At 42.6% G+C, this 24719-nt stretch overlaps 1 protein-coding gene across 5 annotated transcripts in view; it reads left to right on the forward strand.

Moving 5' to 3' along the window:
• Positions 1–24719, forward strand: part of LOC115168976 (histone-lysine N-methyltransferase PRDM16) — a 384212-nt gene that overhangs the window by 350286 nt on the left and 9207 nt on the right. For 2 of the 5 annotated variants that reach the window (XM_029724556.1, XM_029724557.1), the window contains 2 exons: positions 12419–12588; positions 17819–17978. In XM_029724556.1, the coding sequence (XP_029580416.1) occupies positions 12419–12588; positions 17819–17978 (330 nt within the window). Of the gene's footprint in view, positions 1–12418; positions 12589–17818; positions 17979–21586; positions 21718–21903; positions 21932–24719 lie in introns of those variants that run through there. The other 3 variants (XM_029724560.1, XM_029724561.1, XM_029724559.1) reach the window with 3 other exon arrangements.

Consider the following 24719-nt stretch of genomic DNA (forward strand, 5'->3'; position numbering starts at 1 on the left):
AATGGTCCTGGACAATGTCGGGTTGTAATAGTGCCCTGGGGAAAACAGGGCCTCCATTTATAGAGACCAGTTCATTATCAGTCATTTGGCGCCTGCCCAGTCTCTGCACAGATAGGGAGGGGGCTTCCTTCCTCTTAGACCCCAGCCATTCAGAGAGCCCATTGATTGACCTCTGAACCTCACAGACCTCATTTCTCAAGATGCTCTTAAGCCGTTTATCATAACAACATCAAGTACGTAGAGAGTCCTGCCAGCTACTTCTGCTAGCCACGCCACGGAGAGCTCACACATACACACTCACACATAACACGCTCTCTCTCTCGCTCTTTAACCCCGTGTCCCTCCATCTCTCTCTCTCTCTCTCTCTGCTGAATGTTTCTCCATCTCTCTATTTCTCCATCTCTTGGAGTCCAACAGACAGTGCGCAGTTTGAGAACATGTTGACAGTGAAATGGCAAGAGTGGCAGTGATAGGCAAGCAGTTCTACTTTTGAAAATAACCTGCAATCTCATTTTCAAATGGACCATCTAGTATTTGAAACTTGGTTAACCCGAGGGCACAAAATGAAAGTGGTGCACTTTGTCCTCTGTTGAGCTGTAGTGCCAACTCCATGAGCACAATTTACAGAAAGAAAGAGAGAGAGAGAGAAGGAGAGAGAGAGAGAGAGAGAGAGAGAGTCTCTCAGGGGACCCAGTCCCCGCGCCCAGTCCAAACAATCTGCTGATTACCTCATTTAAAAACAATTTACCCTAACAAATAGCAGACATCATTATCTCTGCCACTTTTCATGCAAATAACACCAATGCGGCACAGAGAGGGAGGGAGAGACCAAGAGAAAGATAGAGAGAGAAAGAGACAAGAAGAGACCTACAGCGACAGAGAGTCAGAGAGAGGAAAAGAGCAACCAAGAGAGAGCGACAGTGTGTGTATGTGAGAAAGAGAGAGCAACCAAGAGAGAAAGAGAGAGAGAGACAGAGAGAGGGAGAGAGAGAGAACTGGGCCTCATAGCCAGGCACTCATGCTTCATTGCCGTAGGGCCATTTCCCTGCCTGAGATCTTTTATCCTATCAGACGGATGCTTTCTGCTCTGAAATTGGCCCCACTTAGACCTGACCACTGAAAGACCCCATTCAGGCGGTAATGCTCCATTCATTACTTATTCAGAGGCTTTCATCAAATGGCCTGGACCAGGCTGCGTGTAGCTGGTTTGAAAATTATTTAAAGGAGAGAACACAGTGTGTATTTACTGATGGTGTTAAATTAGGTTTTCTAGACATAACAGGGATCGATTTTTGGTCTGGTTCTTTTCACTATTTACATTAACAATATTGGTTTATCTGTAAAAAAAAAAACGTTTAACATTCACCTGTATCCAGAACTTCAATCTGCTTTACTGCCCTGCAGAAAGCCTTTGTTGAACCTAAATTGGTACTTCAGCAAGGTAAAACAAATGATATGTTATTTTCCAAATCACCTAAAAATGTATCTGATGTTATATGGATGGTGCCATCATTGATCGTGTCTGGGCATCTGGGTTGACAAAAAGCTATCTTTCAAAAAGCATGTTGATGAGTTAGTTAAGACATGAAGAATTAAAATTGGCTTCTTCTATAGGAACTGGTCCTGTCTTTCATTAAATAGCAGAAAACAAATAATTCAGTCAACCTTTATTCCGGTTATTGACCATGGCGATAGCGTCTATGTCAAGGTAAGATTTCTACATTTGGTTGAGCATCAGCAGTTTTTCTCTTGTTATTTCAGTCAAAATCTTTTCTCTGGTCAATGGCAAAATGTATAGAATTGCAGAAAATGTGGCTTTAAAACAGCAGCATTTTCTCTACTCCCTATGGCAAAATGTGTAGAATTGCAGGAAATGAACTCTAAAAAAATGTCTATACAATGGCAAGAGGGGGGCAGCTAAAAGTAGGTTTGTTTCATATGATTGTGTTTTGCTTTTTGTGTCTTGTGTTTGCTTTTCATGTATTGTGTAATTGATGTGTGTACAGTATATATGCAATTGTTGTTTATTGATGTGTTCATGCAGGGCTCATCTGCAACGTAGACTGTGGTCTCAGCATGACTCCCTGCTTAAATAATAAATAAAAATGTGCTGCCCCATTGTAACGGTCAGAGCAACCTGGGGAGGGTCCACAAAAAGTTATCTTAAGATAATGAAGTAATTGCACCTCCCTTCAACCTGTATGTACACATGTAGCCCGCGGGTGCACAAACACACACACACACACACACACACACACACACACACACACACACACACACACAACACACAAAATGAAAAGAGCCCTGCATCTTCATTCCAAAGCTTGAAAGGTTTTCCCTCAGATCAAATCAAATGTTCAAATCAACATTTTGTGCTCCCAGCCTATAGATAGAAACTAAAACAGGAAACGTCCGTGCTCAGGTCTGTTCAACGCTGGTCCGACCAATCTGATTCCACGCTTCCAGATTGCTTCGATCAAGTGGACTGGGATATGTTCCAGATAGCCTCAGACAACAACATTGATCTATACGCTGATTCGGTGAGCGAGTTTATTAGCAAGTGCATCGGTGATGTTGTACCCAAGGTGACTATTAAAACCTTCCCCAACCAGAAACCGTGGATTGATGGCAGCATTCATGCAAAACTGAAAGCGCGAACCACTGCTTTTAATCATGGCAAGTCGACCGGAAACATGACCGAATACAAACAGTGTAGCTATTCCCTCCGCAAGGCAATCAAACAAGCTAAGCGTCAGTATAGAGACAAAGTAGAGTCGCATTCAACGGCTCAGACACGAGAGGTATGTGGCAGGGTCTACAGTCAATCACGGACAACAAAAAGAAAACCAGCCCCGTCACGGACACCGATGCCTTGCTCCCAGGCAAACTTAACAAATTCTTTGCACGCTTTGAGGACAATACAGTGCCACTGATACGGCCCGCTACCAAAACCTGCGGGCTCTCCTTCACCGCAGCTAACGTGAGTAAAACATTTAAACGTGTTAACCCTCGCAAGGCTGCAGGCCCAGACAGCATCCCTAGCCACATCCTCAGAGCATGCGCAGACCAGCTGGCTGGTGTGTTTACAGACATATTCATTCAATCCCTATCCCAGTCTGCTGTTCCCACATGCTCTAAGAGGGCCACCATTGTTCCTGTTCCCAAGAAAGCTAAAGTAACTGAGCTAAATGACTATCGCCCCGTAGCACTCACATCCGTCATCATGAAGTGCTTTGAGAGACTAGTCAAGGATCATATCACCTCCACCCTACCTGACACCCTAGATCCACTCCAATTTGCTTACTGCCCCAATAGGTCCACAGACGACACAATCGTAATCACACTGCACACTGCCCTAACCTATCTGGACAAGAGGAATAGCTATGTAAGAATGCTGTTCATCAACTACAGCTCAGCATTTAACACCATAGTACTCTCCAAATTCATCACTAAGCTTGAGACCCTGGGTCTCGACCCCGCCCTGTGCAACTGGGTCCTGGACTTTCTGACGGGCCGCCCCCAGGGGGTGAGTGTAGGAAACAACATCTCCACCCCGCTGATCCTCAACACTGGGCCCCCACAAGGGTGCGTTCTCAGCCCTCTCCTGTATTCCCTGTTCACCCATGACTGCGTGGCCATGCACGCCTCCAACTCAATCATCAAGTTTGCAGACGACACTACAGTGGTAGACTTGATTACCAACAACGATGAGACGGCCTACAGGGAGGAGGTGAGGGCCCTCTGAGGTTGGTGTCAGGAAAATAACCTCACACTCAAAGTCAACAAAACAAAGGAGATGATCGTGGAATTCAGGAAACAGAAGAGGGAGCATCCCCCTATCCACATTGACGGGACAGTAGTGGAGAAGGTGGAAAGTTTTAAGTTCCTCGGCGTACACATCACGGACAAACTGAAATGGTCCACCCACACAGACAGCGTGGTGAAGAAGGCGCAACAGTGCCTCTTCAATCTCAGGAGGCTGAAGTAATTTGGCTTGTCACCCGAAACCCTGACAAACCTTTACAGATGCACAATCGAGAGCGTCCTGTCGGGCTGTATCACAGCCTGGTATAGCAACTGCACCGCCCTCAACCGCAAGGCTCTCCAGTGGGTTGTGTGAACTGCAAACTACCTGCCGTCCATGACACCTACAGCACCCGATGTCAAAGGAAGGCCAAAAAGATTATCAAGGACAACAACCGCCCGAGCCACTGCCTGTTCACACCGCTACCATCCAGAAGGCAAGGTCAGTAGAGGTGCATCAAAGCTGAGACCGAGAGACTGAAAAACAGCTTCTATCTCAAGGTCATCAGACTGCTAAACAGCAATCACTAACTCAGAGAGACTGCTGACTACAGTGAGACCCAATCACTGGCCACTTTAAATAATGGATCACTAGTCACTTTCACTTCTTAAAGTATAGGGGGCAGTATTTTCAGGGCCGGATGAAAAACGTACCCAAATTAAACTGGTTACTACTCTGGCCCAGAAACTAGAATATGCATATTATTAGTAGATTTAGATGGAAAACACTCTGAAGTTTCTAAAACTGTTTGAATGGTGTCTGTGAGTATAACAGAACTCATATGACAGGCAAAAACCTGAGAAAAATCCAACCAGGAAGTGGAAAGTCTGAGAATTGTAGTTCTTCTTTTGAATCTCTATCGAAACTACAGTGTCTGTGGGGTCAAGTTGCACTTCCTAAGGCTTCCATTGGCTGTCAACAGCCTTCAGAAAGTTCTGTCAGCATTCTCCTGTCACTGGGCAGAGTATAGTAGCTCAGTCAATCAGTGGACTGCCAGGGGACAAAAGGATTAGATATGCGCGATCCCGTGAGCGCGCCATTCCTTCTTTTTCTTCTTGAATGAATATGCTATTGTCCGGTTGGAATATTATCGCAATTTTACGTTAAAAATACCATGAAGATTTTAAACAGCATTTGACATGATTCTAAGTACGGTAATGGAACATTTAGACTTTTTGTCTCTGGTACCACGCTCGCGCGTTATGCCTTTGGATAGTGCTCTGTACGCACAAACAAAACGGAGGTATTTGGACATAAATAGGGATTATTTTGAACAAAAACAACATTTCTTGTGGAAGTAGCAGTCCTGGGAGTGCATTCTGACGAAGATCAGCAAAGGTAAGAGAATATTTATAATACTAATTCTGAGTTTAGGTGACCCCGAACTTGGCGGGTGTCTGAATAGCTTGCTGTGATGGCGAGCTATGTACTCAGAATATTGAAAAATGTGCTTTCTCCGTAAAGCTATTTTAAAATCTGACACAGCGGTTGCATAAAGGTGTACTGTATCTATAATTCTTAAAATAATTGTTATGTATTTTGTCAACGTTTATGATGAGTATTTTTGTAAATTGATGTTCACATTCACCGGGAGTTTTGGTGGGAATACATTTTCTGAATATCACGCGCCAATGTAAAATGCTGTTTTTGGATATAAATATGAACTTTATCAAACAAAACATACATGTATTGTGTAACATGATGTCCTAGGAGTGTCATCTGATGAAGATCGTCAAAGGTTAGTGCTTCATTTAGTTGTGTTTTGGGTTTTTGTGACACATGTCCTTGCATGGAAAATGGCTGTGTGGTTATTTTTGTCTATGTACTCTCCTAACATAATCAAATGTTTTGCTTTCGCTGTAAAACCTTTTTGAAATCGGACAATGTGGTTGGATTAACGAGGAGTGTATCCTTAAAATGGTGTAAAATAGTCGTATGTTTGAGAAATTGAAATTATGATATTTTTGCTGTTTTGTATTTCGCGCCATGCTATATCACTGGCTGTTGAATAGTGTGGGACGGCCACGTCCCACCTAGGGCAGAGAATGAAACTATGCCACTTTAAATAATGCCACTTTAATAATGTTTACAGATCTTACATTACTCATCTCATATCTCATACCTTGCCTATGCCGCTCGGCCATCGCTCATCCATATATTTATATGTACATATTCTCATTCACCCCTTTAGATTTGTGTGTATTAAGTTAGTTGTTGAGGAATTGTTAGATTACTTGTTGGATATTACTGCATGGTCGGAACTAGAAGCACAAGCATTTTGCTACACTCACATTAACATCTGCTAACCATGTGTATGTGACCAATACAATTTGATTTGATTTGATTGAAATAGCAGACCAATCAGCCTGTTTCATGAATGCTTTGTAAGCTTTTGGAAAAAATTGTGTTTGACCACATATAATGCTAGTACAGTAAACAAATTGACAACAGACTTTCATGATTGGCTGAGAGATATTGATACAAAAAATATTGTGGGGGCTGTTTTGTTGACTTCAATGCAGCTTTTGACATTATCGATCATAGTCTGCTGTTGGAAAGTATTCAGACCCCTTGACTTTTTCCACATTTTGTTACGTTTTTTCCCTCATCAATCTACACATAATACCCTATAATGACGAAGCAAAAACAGGTTTGTAGACATTTTTGCAAATGTATTAAAATAAAAAACGTAAATATTGCATTTGCATAAGTATTCAAGCCCTTTACTCAGTACTTTGTTGAAGGACCTTTTGCAGTGATCACAGCCTCAAGTCTTCTTGGTTATGACGCTACAAGCTTGGCACACCTGTATTTCGGGAGTTTCTCACATCCTTCTCCGCGGATCCTCTCAAGCTCTGTCAGGTTGGATGGGGAGCGTAGATGCACAGCTATTTTCAGGTTCTGACTAGGCCACTCAAGGACATTCAGAGACTTGTCCCAAAGCCACTACTGCGTTGTCTTGGCTGTGTGCTTAGGGTCATTGTCCTGTTGGAAGGTGAACCTTCACCCCAGTCTGAGGTCCTGAGCGCTCTTGAGCAGGTTTTCATCAAGGATCTCTCTGTACTTTGTTTCGTTCATCTTTCCCTTGATCCTGACTAGTCTCCCAGTCCCTGCCGCTGAAAAACATCCCCACAGCATGATGCTGCCACCACCATGCTTCACCGTAGGGATGGTGCCAGGTTTCCTCCAGGCATGACTCTTGGCAATCAGGCCAAAGAGTTAAATCTTGGTTTCATCAGACCAGAGAATTTCCTTTAGGTGTCTTTTGACAAACTCCAAGTGGGCTGTCATGTGACATTTACTTAGGAGTTGCTTCCGTCTGGCAACTTTACCATAAAGGCGTGATTGGTGGAGTGCTGCAGAGATGGTTGTCCTTCTAGAAGTTTCTCCCATCTCCACAGAGGAACTCTAGAGCTCTGTCAGTGACCATCAGGTTCTTGGTCACGTCCCTGACCAAGGCGCTTCTCGACCCTATAGCTCAGTTTGGCTGGGCGGACAGCTCTAGGAAGAGTCTTGGTGGTTCCAAACTTCTTCCATTTAAGAATGATGGAGGCCACTGTGTTCTTGGGGACCAATGCTGCAGACATTTTTTGTTACCCTTCCCCAGATCTGTGCTGCGACTCAATCCTGTCTCGGAGCTCTACGGACAATTCCTTTGACCTCATTGCTTGGTTTTTGCTCTGACATGCAATGTCAACTGTGGGATCGTATATAGACAGGTGTGTGCCTTTCCAAATTATGTCCAATCAATTGAATTTACCACAGGTGGACTCCAATCAAGTTTTAGAAACATCAAGGATGATCAATGGAAACAGGACGTACCTGATCTCAGTTTTGTGTCTTATAGCAAAGGGTCTGAATACTAATGTAATTAAGGTATTTCTGTGTTTTATTTTTTGATACATTTGCTAACATTTCTAAAAAACTATTTTTTCTTTGTCATTATATGGTATTGTGTGTAGACTGATGTGGAGAAAAATTATTTGATCCATTTTAGAATAAGGATGTGACGTATCAAAACGTGGAAAAAGTCATAGGGTCTGAATGCTTTCTGAATGCACTGTGTTATGGCTTTACATCCCTTGCTATATGGTGGATAAAGAGTTACAGGACCTGTCTAACAGAACACAGAGTGGGTTCTTTATTGGAAGCCTCTCCAACATAATCCAAGTAGAATCAGGAATTCCCCAGGGCAGCTCTCTAAGCCCCTTACTTTTTTCAATCTTGAGTAACGACATGCCACTGGTTTTGAGTAAAGCCAATGTGTCTATGTATGCGGATTACTCAACACTATACACTTCAGCAGCTACAGTGTCTGAAATTACTGCAACACTTAACAATGAGCTGCAGTTAGATTCAGAATGGGTAGAAATGAATACGTTAGTCCTAAATATTTCAAAAACTGAAAGCATTGTATATGGGATAAATCATTCACTAAACCCCAAACCTAAACTAAACCTCAACAAAATATTGTAATGAATAATGTGGAAATTGAGGTGACTAAACTGCTTGGAGTAACCCTAAATTGTAAACTGTCATGGTCAAAACATATTAATTCAGTAGTAGCTAAGATGGGGAGGAGTATGTCCATAATAAAGTGCTGCTCTACCTTTTTAACAGCACTATCAACAAGGCAGGTCCTACAGGCTCTATTTTTGTCACACCTGGACTACTGTTCAGTCGAGTGCCACAAAGAGGGACTTAAGAAAATTACAACTGTCTCAGAACAGGGCAGCACAGCTGTCCCTTAAAAGTACACGGAGAGATAACATTAATAATATGCTTGTCAATCTCTCATGGCTCAAAGTGGAGGAGAGATTGACTTCATCACTACTTGTTTTTGTAAGAAGCATTGACAAGCTGAATGCACCTAGCTGTCTGTCTAAACTACTGGCACACAGCTCAGACACCCATGCATACCCCACAAGACATGCCACAAGAGGTATCTTAACAGTCCCCAAGTCTAGAACAGACTATGGGAGGCGCACAGTACTACATAGAGCCATGACTACATGGAACTCTATTCCACATCAAGTAACTGAGGCAGCAGTAGAATCAGATTTAAAAAGCAAATAAAATACACCTTATGGAAGAGCGGGGACTGTGAAGAGACACACACACAGATACACGCATACACACAAAAATGCTAGCACACAGACTCTATACACACCTACATTGTAATATTGTGGTATGGTGGTATTATACAATTAGTATTATAGATATGTAGTGGTGTAATATTGTGGTATGGTGGTATTATACATTTAGTATTATAGATATGTAGTGGTGTAATATTGTGGTATGGTGGTATTATACATTTAGTATTATAGGTATGTAGTGGTGTAATATTGTGGTATGGTGGTATTATACATTTAGTATTATAGATATGTAGTGGTATAATATTGTGGTATTATACATTTAGTATTATAGATATGTAGTGGTGTAATATTGTGGTATGGTGGTATTATACATTTAGTATTATAGATATGTAGTGGTGTAATATTGTGGTATGGTGGTATTATACATTTAGTATTATAGATATGTAGTGGTGTAATATTGTGGTATGGTGGTATTATACATTTAGTATTATAGATATGTAGTGGTGTAATATTGTGGTATGGTGGTATTATACATTTAGTATTATAGATATGTAGTGGTGTAATATTGTGGTATGGTGGTATTATACATTTAGTATTATAGATATGTAGTGGTGTAATATTGTGGTATGGTGGTATTATACATTTAGTATTATAGATATGTAGTGGTGTAATATTGTGGTATGGTGGTATTATACATTTAGTATTATAGATATGTAGTGGTATAATATTGTGGTATTATACATTTAGTATTATAGATATGTAGTGGTGTAATATTGTGGTATGGTGGTATTATACAATTAGTATTATAGATATGTAGTGGTGTAATATTGTGGTATGGTGGTATTATACATTTAGTATTATAGATATGTAGTGGTGTAATATTGTGGTATGGTGGTATTATACATTTAGTATTATAGATATGTAGTGGTGTAATATTTTGGTATGGTGGTATTATACATTTAGTATTATAGATATGTAGTGGTGTAATATTGTGGTATGGTGGTATTATACATTTAGTATTATAAATATGTAGTGGTGTAATATTGTGGTATGGTGGTATTATACATTTAGTATTATAGATATGTAGTGGTGTAATATTGTGGTATGGTGGTATTATACATTTAGTATTATAGATATGTAGTGGTGTAATATTGTTGTATGGATAGATATGTAGTGGTATAATATTGTGGTATGGTGGTATTATACATTTAGTATTGTAGATATGTAGTGGTGTAATATTTTGGTATGGTGGTATTATACATTTAGTATTATAGATCTGTAGTTGTGTAATAATGTTACATGATGTACTGTTTTATCTTTTGTTTTATGTGTGATGTAAGTGCCCTAATGTGTTTGGACCCCAGGAAGATTAGCTGATGGGGATCCCTAATTAAAAATATAAGCGTCCTCCCTCGTCTTAAATGGCACCGATCGCCGCTGATGTGTGTGTGTGTCAGTGCTGCAGTGACACGTGTGTCCATGTAGAAAGACCCATAGTAGATGAACAGTCATATGCCCACAATGTTTTGACTGGATGATTCTGGCTCTGGTCGTTATTGTTGTTTACCATCTGGAATAGGCCACTCATTTAATAGCAATGAGCATGCACCGCCCACCTTTGGATCTGAGTTTTTCAGCCATCTATTTCCTGTGTTTGAGGGGTGCACACTTGAATTACGCAGTCTAGACAGTGCAGGTGGCTGCAGGTAGGCCTAGACAGAGCAGGTGGCTGCAGGTAGGCCTAGACAGAGCAGGTGGCTGCAGGTAGGCCTAGACAGAGCAGGTGGCTGCAGGTAGGCCTAGACAGAGCAGGTGGCTGCAGGTAGGCCTAGACAGAGCAGGTGGCTGCAGGTAGGCCTAGACAGAGCAGGTGGCTGCAGGTAGGCCTAGACAGAGCAGGTGGCTACAGGTAGGCCTAGATAGAGGAGGTGGCTGCAGGTAGGCCTAGGCAGAGGAGGTGGCTGCAGGTAGACCTAGGCAGACCAGGTGGCTGCAGGTAGGCCTAGGCAGAGCAGGTGGCTGCAGGTAGGCCTAGGCAGAGCATGTGGCTGCAGGTAGGCCTAGACAGAGCAGGTGGCTGCAGGTAGGCCTAGACAGAGGAAGTTTTTGTGGTTGCAGGTAGGCCTAGACAGAGGAAGTTTTTGTGGTTGCAGGTAGGCCTAGACAGAGGAAGTTTTTGTGGTTGCAGGTAGGCCTAGACAGAGGAAGTTTTTGTGGTTGCAGGTAGGCCTAGACAGAGGAAGTTTTTGTGGTTGCAGGTAGGTCTAGACAGAGGAAGTTTTTGTGGCTGCAGGTAGGCCTAGACAGAGGAAGTGTTTGTGGTTGCAGTCCTGTTCCACCCTATATGTTAATGTGTTCGTATATGCAAATACACCCACACACCCACTGTCACAGTATCCACAGAAGGTGGCGCCCCTCCCCGGTCGGGCGGTGCTCGGCAGTCGTCGTCGCCGGCCAACTAGCTGCCACCGATCTATGTTTCTGTTTCTTTTGGTTTTGTCTGTCTAGGTCCGCACCTGTTCCTTGTTTGTCATTAGTGGGGGGGGGGGGGTATTTAGTTTGTCCTTAGTGGGGGGTATGGTAGTTTGCGCTGCCTTTGTATTCTCAGTGTGCTTTTGATCAGTCATTGTGTATTGCCGGGCTGCGCCCCGTGCGTTTTCGTTTTTGGAGCAATTCTCCTTTTGGGTGTTGTGCGCACACTGCGTTTTTGGCTACCTTATTCAATGGTAGAATAAACCTCTGTGCTACCGGACCTCAGTCTCCTGCTCTTGACTCTGCCCCTTTCCTGCTACCTAAGCTAGACGTGACACCCACACTGTACATATATGAGTGCAAAAAAAGATGAAATTTGACAATAAATGGAAGACCTTAATTCCCACCAAATCCCTGAACTCCATTATTTGTCTGTGCAAGTAAAATGTTTTATGTGCTATAATTCAGTCTCTACCTGACATGTTTAAAAATGTAAACAGGTTGGAGTATCTTCATCCATTGTCCAACTGTTGCATTTACTAGAATTGTTTTTAAAATTGTAAAATTTTAATGACCGTTGCAACATTTAGACCAACTCTCCTTTCTTTACCAATGTTTGCTTTATTTATCTTTCTCCCTGCCTGTCTTACCCCTGCCTGTCTTACCCCTCTACCTCTCTTCTCCTTTCTTTACCAATGTTCGCTTTATTTATCTTTCTCTCTACCTCCCAAGCTCACTCCTTCTCCCTTCCTTATTTGCCTTCTCTACCTGTACTCTCTCTCTCTCTGCCTCCCTTCTCCCTGTCTGTCTTACCCCTCTACCTCTCTTCTCCTTTCTCTCTCTTTCTGCTTCCCTCTCCTCCCCTGTTCTTTATCTTTCTCTCTATACTTTTCAATTTCTCACTCTCTTTCTCTTTCAATTCAGTTAGATTCACTTTAATCTTTCATTACCAAAGCAAATACAGAAACATATGAAATCTAATCTTCCTCTCTCTCTCTCTCTCTCTCTCTCTCTCTCTCTCTCTCCCCCCCCCCCCCCCCCCCAGGTGTAAATACTGTGACCGCTCGTTCAGCATCTCCTCCAACCTCCAGCGGCACGTACGCAACATCCACAACAAGGAGAAGCCCTTCAAGTGTCCCCTGTGCAACCGCTGTTTCGGCCAGCAAACCAACTTGGACCGTCACCTAAAGAAGCATGAGCACGAGAACCTGCCCGGTGGGTCCCTGTTCACCTAATGAACCCCTCCCCCTAGATCAGCTGTGTTATACCATAAAATCTAAGTTTATCAGATATTTTCAAACGTCTTATGTCCAAGGCCACCTGTTGTGTAGATTCAGCGATATATGTCATTATAACCTCAAATGAAGGGAAAAGATAAGTGTAGTATAATTTCCAGATCTAAAAACATCTGACAAACATTGGTTTTGGAGTTGAATGTCCCTTTAACATACAGTACATGGTTGTTATTCACAGCCTCAAATAAAATAGCATTTACCTATTTTCTTTTACTGCTGGTGAGCGTACTGCAATTGATAACATTGACTATATTGACTACATTAACATGTACATACAGTACATTAACTTTGACTACAGGGCCTAGTATAAGTTTACACACCCCTTGCAAAGTTGTCACATTTTACTTCCTTTAAATAAAACCTAAAAAGGGATTCAATTGGATACACAACCTGCTCCACATTTTCAAAGTGAAATTAATAAAATAAAATAAATTAAAATGTCTTGATTGTGTATGTCTTCACACCACGGAAAACTTGGTGGAAGCACCTTACAGCTGTAAATCATTTTGAATAAGATTCTACCAACTCTTGCACAACTGTTAAGGCAACATTATATCCATTGTTTTTGTCAAAATTCCTCAAGCTCAGTAAATTTGGTTGGAATCATTGATGGACAGCAATATGTAAACCTTGTCTCTGATTTCAAGTAGATTTAACTCCGGATTTAAACGGGACCCCCCAGAAACACTCAAAACCTCTCGGAATGTGAGTGTCTTTGGCATTATATTTTTTGTAATTGTTCCACTGAAATATAAAACTCTATGCCAGGGTTAGGTATTTAGAAGACATGCAGGTTTTCCTCTAACTTCTTACCGGGGCTTTGCTCCTTTCATATTTATTTTGATCCTGACAAACAAGCATACCCATAACATGATGCTGCCACCATATTACTTGAAAATACAGAAGGTTTCACTCTGTGATGTATTTGACCCAAACCTAACGTTTTTATGTTAAGTTAATTTATTTGCCATGTTGTCTTGCAGTATTACATAAGGGCCTTGTTGCAAACATAATGGATGATTTGAAATAGATTTTTCAACATAGACCTTTTTACTTTGTCATACCGGCCAGTAATGCGGAGTGAATGCAATGATGTGAAACTTCTGTATTTGCAAGTATTGTGGTGGCAGCATCATGTTATGGATAAGCTTGTCACCGGCAAGGCTTGGGGAGTTTGCTAGGATCAAAACACATATGAAAGGTAGAAGAGCCCATGTAAAAAGTTACAGGAAAACCTTCTGAAAAATGCTGACCGCAAGGCACTCCAGAGGGTGATACGTGCAGCCGAACGCACCATTGTGTGCACACTGTCTGGCCTCCAGCACACCTACAACACCAGGTGTCTCAGGAAAGTCAAGAAGATCTTTAGGGACCTCAGCCACCCGAGCCATGGCCTGTGCTTCCTGGTTCTATCACTAAGACACGGGCAGTACAGGAGCATCATGGCTAAAACGAACAGATTGGCCAATACCTTCTACCCCCAGAACATCAGGCTGCTGTATAGCCACCACTAGTCACCTCCCCCTGTCCCCCTAATATTTTTTATTATTATTGTTTCATTCACACCTGCACTGTGGGAGCTCGGAGCTTAAGTATTTCACTGTACACTGCAACTACATCTGCGACTTTGCGCATGTAACTAAATAAACATCTAATCTAATCTGAATACCTAACCCTGGGATAGAGTTTAATTTTTCATCAGGGCAATTGCATACGTTTTAATGCCAAAGACACAGCAGAATGGCTGTCTAAGGGGTGTTGAGGTGTTGACTGGAACAAAAGGTCCAGTTTCAGTCCTGACTATAAAGTTTGAATATTGCTGTCCATCAGTGATTCCCGACCAAATTGACTCAGTTTAAGCAATTTTGACAAAAACAACGGAAACGCAAGTAACTGCTAAAATAATGGAAACACCAACATAAAATGTCTTAGTAGGGCGTTGGGCCATCACAAGCCGCCAGAACAGCTTCAATGCACCTTGACCTCTATTGGAGGGATGTGACACCATTCTTCCATGAGAAATTCCTTAATTTGGTGTTTTGTTGAATCTCTGATAAATGTTCAATTGGGTTGAGATCTGGTGACTGAGTTCGCCATGGCATATGGTTTACATAATTTCCATGCTCAACAAACCATTCAGTGACTGCTGGTGCCCTGTGAATGGAGGCATTGTCATCCACTCCCATCAGGATAGAAATGATTCACCATAGGTTGAAGGTGATCCCTCAGAATGGCTGTGTATTTATTGGTGTTTGCCTTGCCCTCTAAGTGGTTGAGTGGACCTAAACCATGACAGGAAAATGCAAACCGCACCATAACAGAGCTGCCAGAACCCTCATTTACTCAAGTGTTCCATTATTTTGGCAGTTACATGTACACTGCCTTCAGAAAATATTTATATCCTTTGACTTATTCCACATTTCTTTGTTTTACAGCCTGAATTCAAAAGGGATGAAATAGATTGGTTTTCTCACTATACAATGTGGCTGCCATGTTTGAGTAGGCTAAACTAGCTAGCTGCATTTGCTAGCTAAGTAAGTGAAACTGAAAGTTTCTCCTTTATCTTGAAGAAAGGAATTTGTTCAAAACTGTTTAACTATTTTCTTTCTCTCTCTTTGAGTCAACTACTCACCACACTTTATACACTGCAGGGCTAGCTAGCTGTAGCTTATGGTTTCAGTACTCGATTCATTCTCTGATCCATTGATTGGGTGTACAACATCTCAGTTCATGCTGCAAGAGCCCCCCCCCCGTTTTGTACTGAGGAGGACAGAAACTAGCTGTCCTCCAGCTACACGATGGTGCTACACTACAGAGTGCTGTTGAGGCTACTGTAGACCTTCACTGCAAAACAGTGTGTTTTAATCAATTATTTGGTGACAATATATTTACTTTAGTTTTAACTAAAATGGATCACTAATTACCTTATCACCTTTTTTTCCAAGATGGCATAGCAGTCAGACGTCCTTTGTCCTCCTCTTGTCGTTTCACATGTATATACACTGCTCAAAAAAATAAAGGGAACACTAAAATAACACATCCTAGATCTGAATGAATGACATAATCTTATTAAATACTTTTTTCTTTACATAGTTGAATGTGCTGACAACAAAATCACACAAAAATAATCAATGGAAATCCAATTTATCAACCCATGGAGGTCTGGATTTGGAGTCACACTCAAAATTAAAGTGGAAAACCACACTACAGGCTGATCCAACTTTGATGTATTGTCCTTAAAACAAGTCAAAATGAGGCTCAGTAGTGTGTGTGGCCTCCACGTGCCTGTATGGCCTCCCTACAACGCCTGGGCATGCTCCTGATGAGGTGGCGGATGGTCTCCTGAGGGATCTCCTCCCAGACCTGGACTAAAGCATCCGCCAACTCCTGGACAGTCTGTGGTGCAACGTGGCGTTGGTGGATGGAGCGAGACATGATGTCCCAGATGTGCTCAATTGGATTCAGTCCATAGCATCAATGTCTTCCTCTTGCAGGAACTGCTGACACACTCCAGCCACATGAGGTCTAGCATTGTCTTGCATTAGGAGGAACCCAGGGCTAACCGCACCAGCATATGGTCTCACAAGGGGTCTGAGGATCTCATCTCGGTACCTAATGGCAGTCAGGCTACCTCTGGCGAGCACATGGAGGGCTGTGCGGCCCCCCAAAGAAATGCCACCCCACACCATGACTGACCCACCGACAAACCGGTCATGCTGGAGGATGTTGCAGGCAGCAGAACGTTCTCCACGGCGTCTCCAGACTCTATCACGTCTGTCACATGTGCTCAGTGTGAACCTGCTTTCATCTGTGAAGAGCACAGGGCGCCAGTGGCGAATTTGCCAATCTTGGTGTTCTCTGGCAAATGCCAAACGTCCTGCACGGTGTTGGGCTGTAAGCACAACCCCCACCTGTGGACGTCGGGCCCTCATACAACCCTCATGGCGTCTGTTTCTGACCGTTTGAGCAGACACATGCACATTTGTGCCCTGCTGGAGGTCATTTTGCAGGGCTCTGGCAGTGCTCCTGCTGCTCCTCCTTGCACAAAGGCGGAGGTAGTGGTCCGGCTGCTGGGTTGTTGCCCTCCTACGGCCTCCTCCACATCTCCTGATGTACTGGCCTGTCTCCTGGTAGCGCCTCCATGCTCTGGACACTACGCTGACAGACACAGCAAACCTTCTTGCCACAGCTCGCATTGATGTGCCATCCTGGATGAGCTGCACTACCTGAGCCACTTGTGTGGGTTGTAGACTCCATCTCATGCTACCACTAGAGTGAAAGCACCGCCAGCATTCAAAAGTGACCAAAACATCAGCCAGGAAGCATAGGAACTGAGAAGTGCTCTGTGGTCACCACCTGCAGAACCACTCCTTTATTTGGGGTGTCTTGCTAATTGCCTATAATTTCCACCTGTTGTCTATTCCATTTGCACAACAGCATGTGAAATGTATTGTCAATCAGTGTTGCTTCCTAAGTGGACAGTTTTATTTCACAGAAGTGTGATTGACTTGGAGTTACATTGTGTTGTTTAAGTGTTCCCTTTATTTTTTTGAGCAGTGTATATATATTTACATCTTTTCTTCGCATATCTTCTAATATATTTTTTTTCTAAAAACTCAACCTCAAAACACTCTCCTACTTCCACCAGGTATTAACTTTGGCATGTGAAGACATACACAATCAAGACAATGTTGTATACTTTTTCTTTCACTTGTGGAGCAGATTGTGTTGATGTGTAGGAAAAGGAATCTAATGTAATCCCTTTTTAGTTTTTTTAAGGCAGCAAAATGTGACAACTGTGCAAGGGGTGAGTAGACTTTAACTAAACACGTTACGCATCTCATCGAGTGTAGTCCCCTATTCCTGCTGTTGATTATAGCTTTATATGCTGTTACTAACGCTGGTGTGTGTGTGTGTGTGTGTGTGTGTGTGTGTGTGTGTGTGTGTGTGTGTGTGTGTGTGTGTGTGCGTGTGTGTTTGCATGTGTGTGTGTGTCTCTTTGCTTGTGTGTGTGTGTGTGTGTGTGTGTGTGTGTGTGTGTACGTGTGTGTGTGTGTGTGTGTGTACGTGTGTGTGTGTGTGTGTGTTTGTGTGCGTGTGTCTGTTTGCATGTGTGTGCGTGTGCGTGGGTGTGTGTGCCTTGCTTACAGTGAGTCAACACTCCGGGATCCTCTCCAACCTAGGAAACAACATTTCCTCTCCCAACTCCGATGCACTTTTAGATGAGAAAGAGGACTCTTACTTCTCTGAAATCCGCAACTTCATTTCAAACAGCGAGATGAACCAGGCATCCAGCTCCACAGACAAGAGGTAGGGGGAACACATGCACGCACGTACGCACACACACACACACACACACACACACACACACACACACACACACACACACACACACACACACACACACACACACACACACACACACACACACACACACACACACACACACACACACACACACACACACACACCCGTGTTAGCCGGTGGAGTTAAAGCCAAGGTATTAGCTCAGGGCGTTTTAAAAGTTACTCATCATTACATGAGTGTTGTTCACAGAATCACTGCCATTTACATACCATACTACACACATAAACAGCCAAATATATTTAACTCACATTGATCGTTTTTGATGTACATTTGGATTGGCTTCTAGGGAGTAGACTATACAGTTACTAGAGTGTCACTCTGCCCTCCTGACAGAACTAACTCTGCTCCCCTGTCAGATGTTGCTCAAACAGGCTTTAGGGGGAGTCCAGTACAGTACAGTAAGCACAGCACAGCCCCCAGTGCCCCCTTCTCTACTCTGCCTGTTCTCAACGACTCATTTCACCTCGACTGAAATAAACCGCCCAGGCTGTTCCACTATAACCAAGGCCAGGTTTACCAGAGCTTCTGGCCTGCTCTCCTCTCCTCTATATAATAAAGCATCACCAGCCTATAGTCCATGGCCCTGCAGTTTCAGGTAGCGCTAGAGGCTAGCAGGGTCATGTTCATTAATGCACACTGCAGCAAATGTTTTGCACCCGGAAATGAAAACAAGCGTTTCTTACTGGACGCGTTGCTCATAGTCCCTCCCTGTTTCAGTCCGTTTTCTTCAGTGTGGTGTCTAATAAAGACGACCCAGGTTCCAAGGCAGTATCTTTGACAGATGTGCGGGGGGAAATATGCAAGCTGTCTTCTCCAATGAGCTCCAGGCAAACAAGTTGGATTCTTTAGATGTCAATTAGTGGTTCCTCCTTGATTTTGGCTAACCCGTCTTCATTCCATTAACAGAGGGCTGCTTGTTTTTCTATTTCTCCCGCTCCTCTCTGTCTTTCTCTCCATCTCACTCTTTATCTTTGTCTCTGTCTTTTCTCTCTCTGTCTATATTTCTTTCTATCTCTTTCAATCTCTGTCTCTCTTTCTTTCATGTCTCCCTCCCTCCCTCCTCCCTGGTCAGTAGACAAGAGACATAAAAGCCAACAGAGCTCAAGGGTAATTTAGCCCCTCTGCCATCTGGGATCAATAGTGCAGAACCATCCAGAATATGCAAGCCTGGCATTTTAAAATTTGTAATTCAAAATAAGCGCTCTGCTTTTTGTCCGTCACAGACACACACACGCTCACATGCAGGCATGCACACACACGCGTGCACATCACTCCCCCCCATTGAACACAGACACAGCTGTGTGTATGCCTATCTGTGCACTCATGCATCTCCTCTCCACAAAGTGTTTTTTTAACAAAGTCAAGTTGGTCTAGTCAGTTGTCTCACTCTATTGTGTTTCTCTCCTCTGGACACTGTCTAGCCTGTGAGGTAGGGTGATGGTTGAGATAGCTGGAGCTGTGTGTATGGGGCACAAAACAGTGTGTGTGAAGGAGGGGACTGGGACAGTGGAAGAGATTGTAAGGGGCAGAGACAGTAGAAAAGTGTGTATGGGGGGCGGGTAGAGCTGGACTGGGCGTTTCTTCGCTCTAAAGATGTGGGGTGGTGGCTGAGGCATTTATCTACTAGATAAAACTGATGGACCTACATTGGTTCTTTCTTTAAAAGATGTGGGGTGGTGGCTGAGGCATTTATCTACTAGATAAAACTGATGAACCTACAGTGGTTCCTCCTCTAAAGATGTGGGGTGGTGGCTGAGGCATTTATCTACTAGATAAAACTGATGGACCTACAGTGGTTCCTCCTCTAAAGATGTGGGGTGGTGGCTGAGGCATTTATCTACTAGATAAAACTGATGGACCTACAGTGGTTCTACCACTAAAGATGTGGGGTGGTGGCTGAGGCATTTATCTACAAGATAAAACTGATGTACCTACAGTGGTTCCTCCTCTAAAGATGTGGGGTGGTGGCTGAGGCATTTATCTACTAGATAAAACTGATGGACCTACAGTGGTTCCTCCTCTAAAGATGTGGGGTGGTGGCTGAGGCATTTCTCTACAAGATAAAACTGATGGACCTACAGTGGTTCGTCCTCTAAAGATGTGGGGTGGTGGCTGAGGCATTTCTCTACAAGATAAAACTGATGGACCTACAGTGGTTCCTCCTCTAAAGATGTGGGGTGGTGACTAAGGCATTTATCTACTAGATAAAACTGATGGACCTACAGTGGTTCCTCCTCTAAAGATGTGGGGTGGTGGCTGAGGCATTTACCTACTAGATAAAGCTGATGGACCTACAGTGGTTCGTCCTCTAAAGATGTGGGGTGGTGGCTGAGGCATTTATCTACTAGATAAAACTGATGGACCTACAGTGGTTCCTCCTCTAAAGATGTGGGGTGGTGGCTGAGGCATTTATCTACAAGATAAAACTGATGGACCTACAGTGGTTCCTCCTCTAAAGATGTGGGGTGGTGGCTGAGGCATTTATCTACTAGATAAAACTGATGGACCTACAGTGGTTCCTCCTCTAAAGATGTGGGGTGGTGGCTGAGGCATTTCTCTACAAGATAAAGCTGATGGACCTACAGTGGTTCCTCCTCTAAAGATGTGGGGTGGTGGCTGAGGCATTTATCTACAAGATAAAACTGATGGACCTACAGTGGTTCCTCCTTTAAAAGTTGCAAGCTTACACCACGGAACCACGTCACGGTTTCATTGCTCCAGACCACCACAAGGGGGAGTTAGAGCACTCATCACTTTGTCACCAAAGCCCCATATACTTCCCACCACTGCGACCTGTATGCTCTCGTTGGCTGGCCCTCGCTTCATATTCGTCGTCAAACCCACTGGCTCCAGGTCATCTATAAACCTTTGCTAGGTAAAGCCCCGCCTTATCTCAGCTCACTGGTCACCTTCGCAGCACCCACCTGTAGCACGCGCTCCAGCAGGTATATTTCACTGGTCACCCCCAAAGCCAATTCCCCTTTGGCCACCTTTCCTTCCAGGTCTCTGCTGCCAATGATGGGAACGAATTGCAAAAATCACTGAAGCTGGAGACTCATATCTCCCTCACTAACTTTAAGCACCAGCTGTCAGAGCAACTCACAGATCACTGCACCTGTACATAGCCCATCTGTAAATAGCCCATCCACCTACCTCATCCCCACACTGTTATTTTTTTGGCTCCTTTGCACCCCAGTATCTCTACTTGCACATTCATTTTCTGCACATCTATCACTCCAGTGTTTAATTGCTAAATTGTAATTATTTCGCCGCTATGGCCTATTTATTGCCTTACCTCCCTTATCTTACCTCATTTGCACACACTGTATATAGACTTTGTCCTGTATTATTGACTGCATGTTTGTTTATTCCATGTGTAACTCTGTGTTGTTGTTTGTGTCACACTGCTTTGCTTTATCTTGGCCAGGTCGCAGTAAATGAGAACTTGTTCTCAACTAGCCTACCTGGTTAAATAAAGGTGAAATATATATATATATATATATCTTTTTATGCATATGGGTCTCAAGGTTTTTATATGACCAATCATATAGAGTGGTTCCAATGACGAATTTGACGCGAGCCATCCGTCGCTGGTGACTTTCTCTAACAAAGATGGCTGACAAAACATTACGGGGGAAGCAGATGTAAGTAGTTATAATGTCATAACGTGTCAAGCTAAAAATGGACAATTGAGAGGAATATGTTAATGTAGAGACAAACGATTGTGCATATTTTTTTGTCATAAAGTTAATTTACGAAAATCGCGATTTAGCAAGTTAACTGACTAGCTAACATTAGCCAGCTAGCTAGCTGGTGTTATGACATGAGTACAGTATGAAATTGTAATTTGTGTTGTTTAATGTTTTAGGGACTCCTGAGGAAACCCGCAAACCAGGCTGTCGTCTTGGGAAACAGTGGATGTAAAGAATCTAGCTAGCTAAAGCATTTACTACAAATTGAATGTACAAGCTTGCCTTGCAATGCAGCTGAAGTAACATAGCTAGCTTATTGTGTAGTGGAGGACAGAAACTAACTGTATGCCTATGGATTTGTAGCTAGCTACAGTATGTAGCTGATCTGTGTATGGACCCTAAAACATTAGGTTCTGAACTAATATTCATACCAATCTATAAACCTCAGCTATCATAGTTGTTGTATCAACTTCAAGTCTGATTGGCATTAATGAAGCCTATGGATTGAGTAGAATATAATACCTTTATATACATGTACTGTAGTTATTACCACGCATGAGTTCCCCACATTGTAGCCTGTGCATTTACTATATTCACTGATCATGTACTCCTCCTTGGCAAATAAAGGTGTGGTTCAGGTATGAATCTCTGTGAGACATTCTTTTTCAGTCATATCCAATACCAGGTGTATCAAACTCCATTTTTTGAATGATGCTGTGTCTGCATGTATGTATTACAATTATACACTTCAACAGTGTTTACCACTCCTGCTCCTGGGACATCAATGATTACACATTGTAACTATTCAATAGACTAGCAATATGATTTAAGTAAAGGCTGATTTGTAATTCATATATACAGAATAAAAAACCTATGCATATCTAACTCCTTTCATCTGCATTAATCTGAGGACACAGGATAGTATTTCAATGAGATACTTAATTTCAACCAGTGGAGAATGTGAAACGCTTTATTGAAAGAAGTTCATTATCCAGGTGTTATAAATACATAATACATGCATTATAATTATGATAATTGTCATATTCTATTATAAATACAAGTTCAATCTGCACTTCAATGCACATATGGTGTGCATTATAAAATTATGAAGACGAGGTGGGGAGAGGTAAGAACAGAGGCAGACAGCATATGATTAATGAATTACACTGCTACCCTAATATTCTCTCAGTTCATCTCAATTACAGTGTCTCTAGCGGTGTCTCCTAACCAGCCTTGGGTTCCCAGTTGGCCCAAACGTTATCTTAAGAGCGGGTGAGGTGGCGATGACGGAGCTGGCATCCTCTCTCACATCAAAACATACTTGCAGACGAGAGACAGATGGATAGAGAGAGAGCATGATTAAGCCTTGTTTTTTTTTTATTCTAACCCAGTCAGTCATCATAATCATCAGGAGGTGAAATGCAAAACTGACCTTGGATCATTAACTCGGACTACTACATCTCTGTCTGTATTCCAATGTAAAGCATCTCACCTATGATTATGCTGTGCCCTCTGTGTCAGCCAATTCAGATGCAGGAGGGGTTCACCGACACAGCTGATATAACCTAGAGGATTTAGGGAGAAGGGGGAGAGGGATGGAGTAAAGGAGAGAGACTGTTATTGTGTGTGTGTGGTCTCACCTGGTGTCCACGCTAAGTGGCCAAAGACTACTTTATGCTGAAAAACAGACTCATGACGACAAACAATAGAAGATAATGTCATTAGACTTTTACATTACCAGATCACAAATTAATATCAAATCAAATCACATTTATTTGTATAGCTCTTCTTACATCAGCTGATATCTCAAAGTGTTATACAGAAACCCAGCCTAAAACCCCAAACAATGCAGGTGTAAATACCACTTGAAGCTTGATGATGACTTGATCATTTGAATCAGCTGTGTTGTGCTCAGGCAGAAACAAAACTGTGCACAGGTGTTTGGAGCTTTTCGATAGGCCACAGCTGGTGAGGTGTCAGGTTCGCCTCTGTACTTAAAGGGTGATTATTCCAACACTCTGTGAAATGCTGCAGATCTGCCCGCAGACGAGGTAAGAACACATATCCCACACAGAAGAGGTGGATAGAATTCGACAGGTCAAGGTATCCTTCTTCCTCCAGACTTTGCATGTGAGACATGTTCCATGTACAACAAGACAGGCAGAGATGAAGAGAGAAAAAGAACACAACCGTTTAATTACCTCTGGTTTTGGACACTTGCCAGCAATAAGGCTTCCACGGCCTGTTCCTCGGGCAGTGAACATCCGGTAATATCTACATTTTCGACCCCGTGATCAGCTCGCTCTAAAGAAAACAGCTTATTCTTTGTAAATTTGAAAATAATAACTGAGATGACCGTTCAATCTAAAGCAGCAGATGTCATTTTCAGGATGCGTCAATACAGCACAGAAAGCTTAACACCAGACTGGTATTGTGGTTGTTCATCAGGTGATGGGAAATATGCAATATATATAGTATATAATATACTTACTTGCCTGTTGTATCTTGAAAAAAAGCATTGCAATTAAAAGTGTAATGTTTAACCTATTAACCTGCTTCATTATTTATGTATTACCAGTTGAAGAACATCTCCCATTTCATACATCATTGAATATTTGTCTTGGAATAAGTAAGAATAAAAAAGTTAAAATAACTTCTTGGATTTCATGGAGACATTATACATCTTAGTACCTTATCAATATATGATTTGTATCATTGTGGACGAGAGACAAGGGAGCAGGAACAGAGGATTTTTGCCAAGTAATGAAACGAAGCTGGATCATTCTGGCAACGATACCTGCACATCTACACGCTGAAAAGACTCTTCTCCATTGTACATGATGGCCCTTTGCTCTGAGACTTCATTTGACCATTCTAAAGCCCGCATGGGGCATCCTTGCTTTAATGGCGATGACTTTCTGGTCTAACTCTTCATCTGACATATCAGAATAGCATTCCCTGACAGACATATTGTGTTCTTTCATCCTTCTGT

The sequence above is a fragment of the Salmo trutta genome, chromosome 30, assembly GCF_901001165.1.
Source record: "Salmo trutta chromosome 30, fSalTru1.1, whole genome shotgun sequence".
In the NCBI taxonomy this organism is placed as follows: Eukaryota; Metazoa; Chordata; class Actinopteri; order Salmoniformes; family Salmonidae; genus Salmo; species Salmo trutta.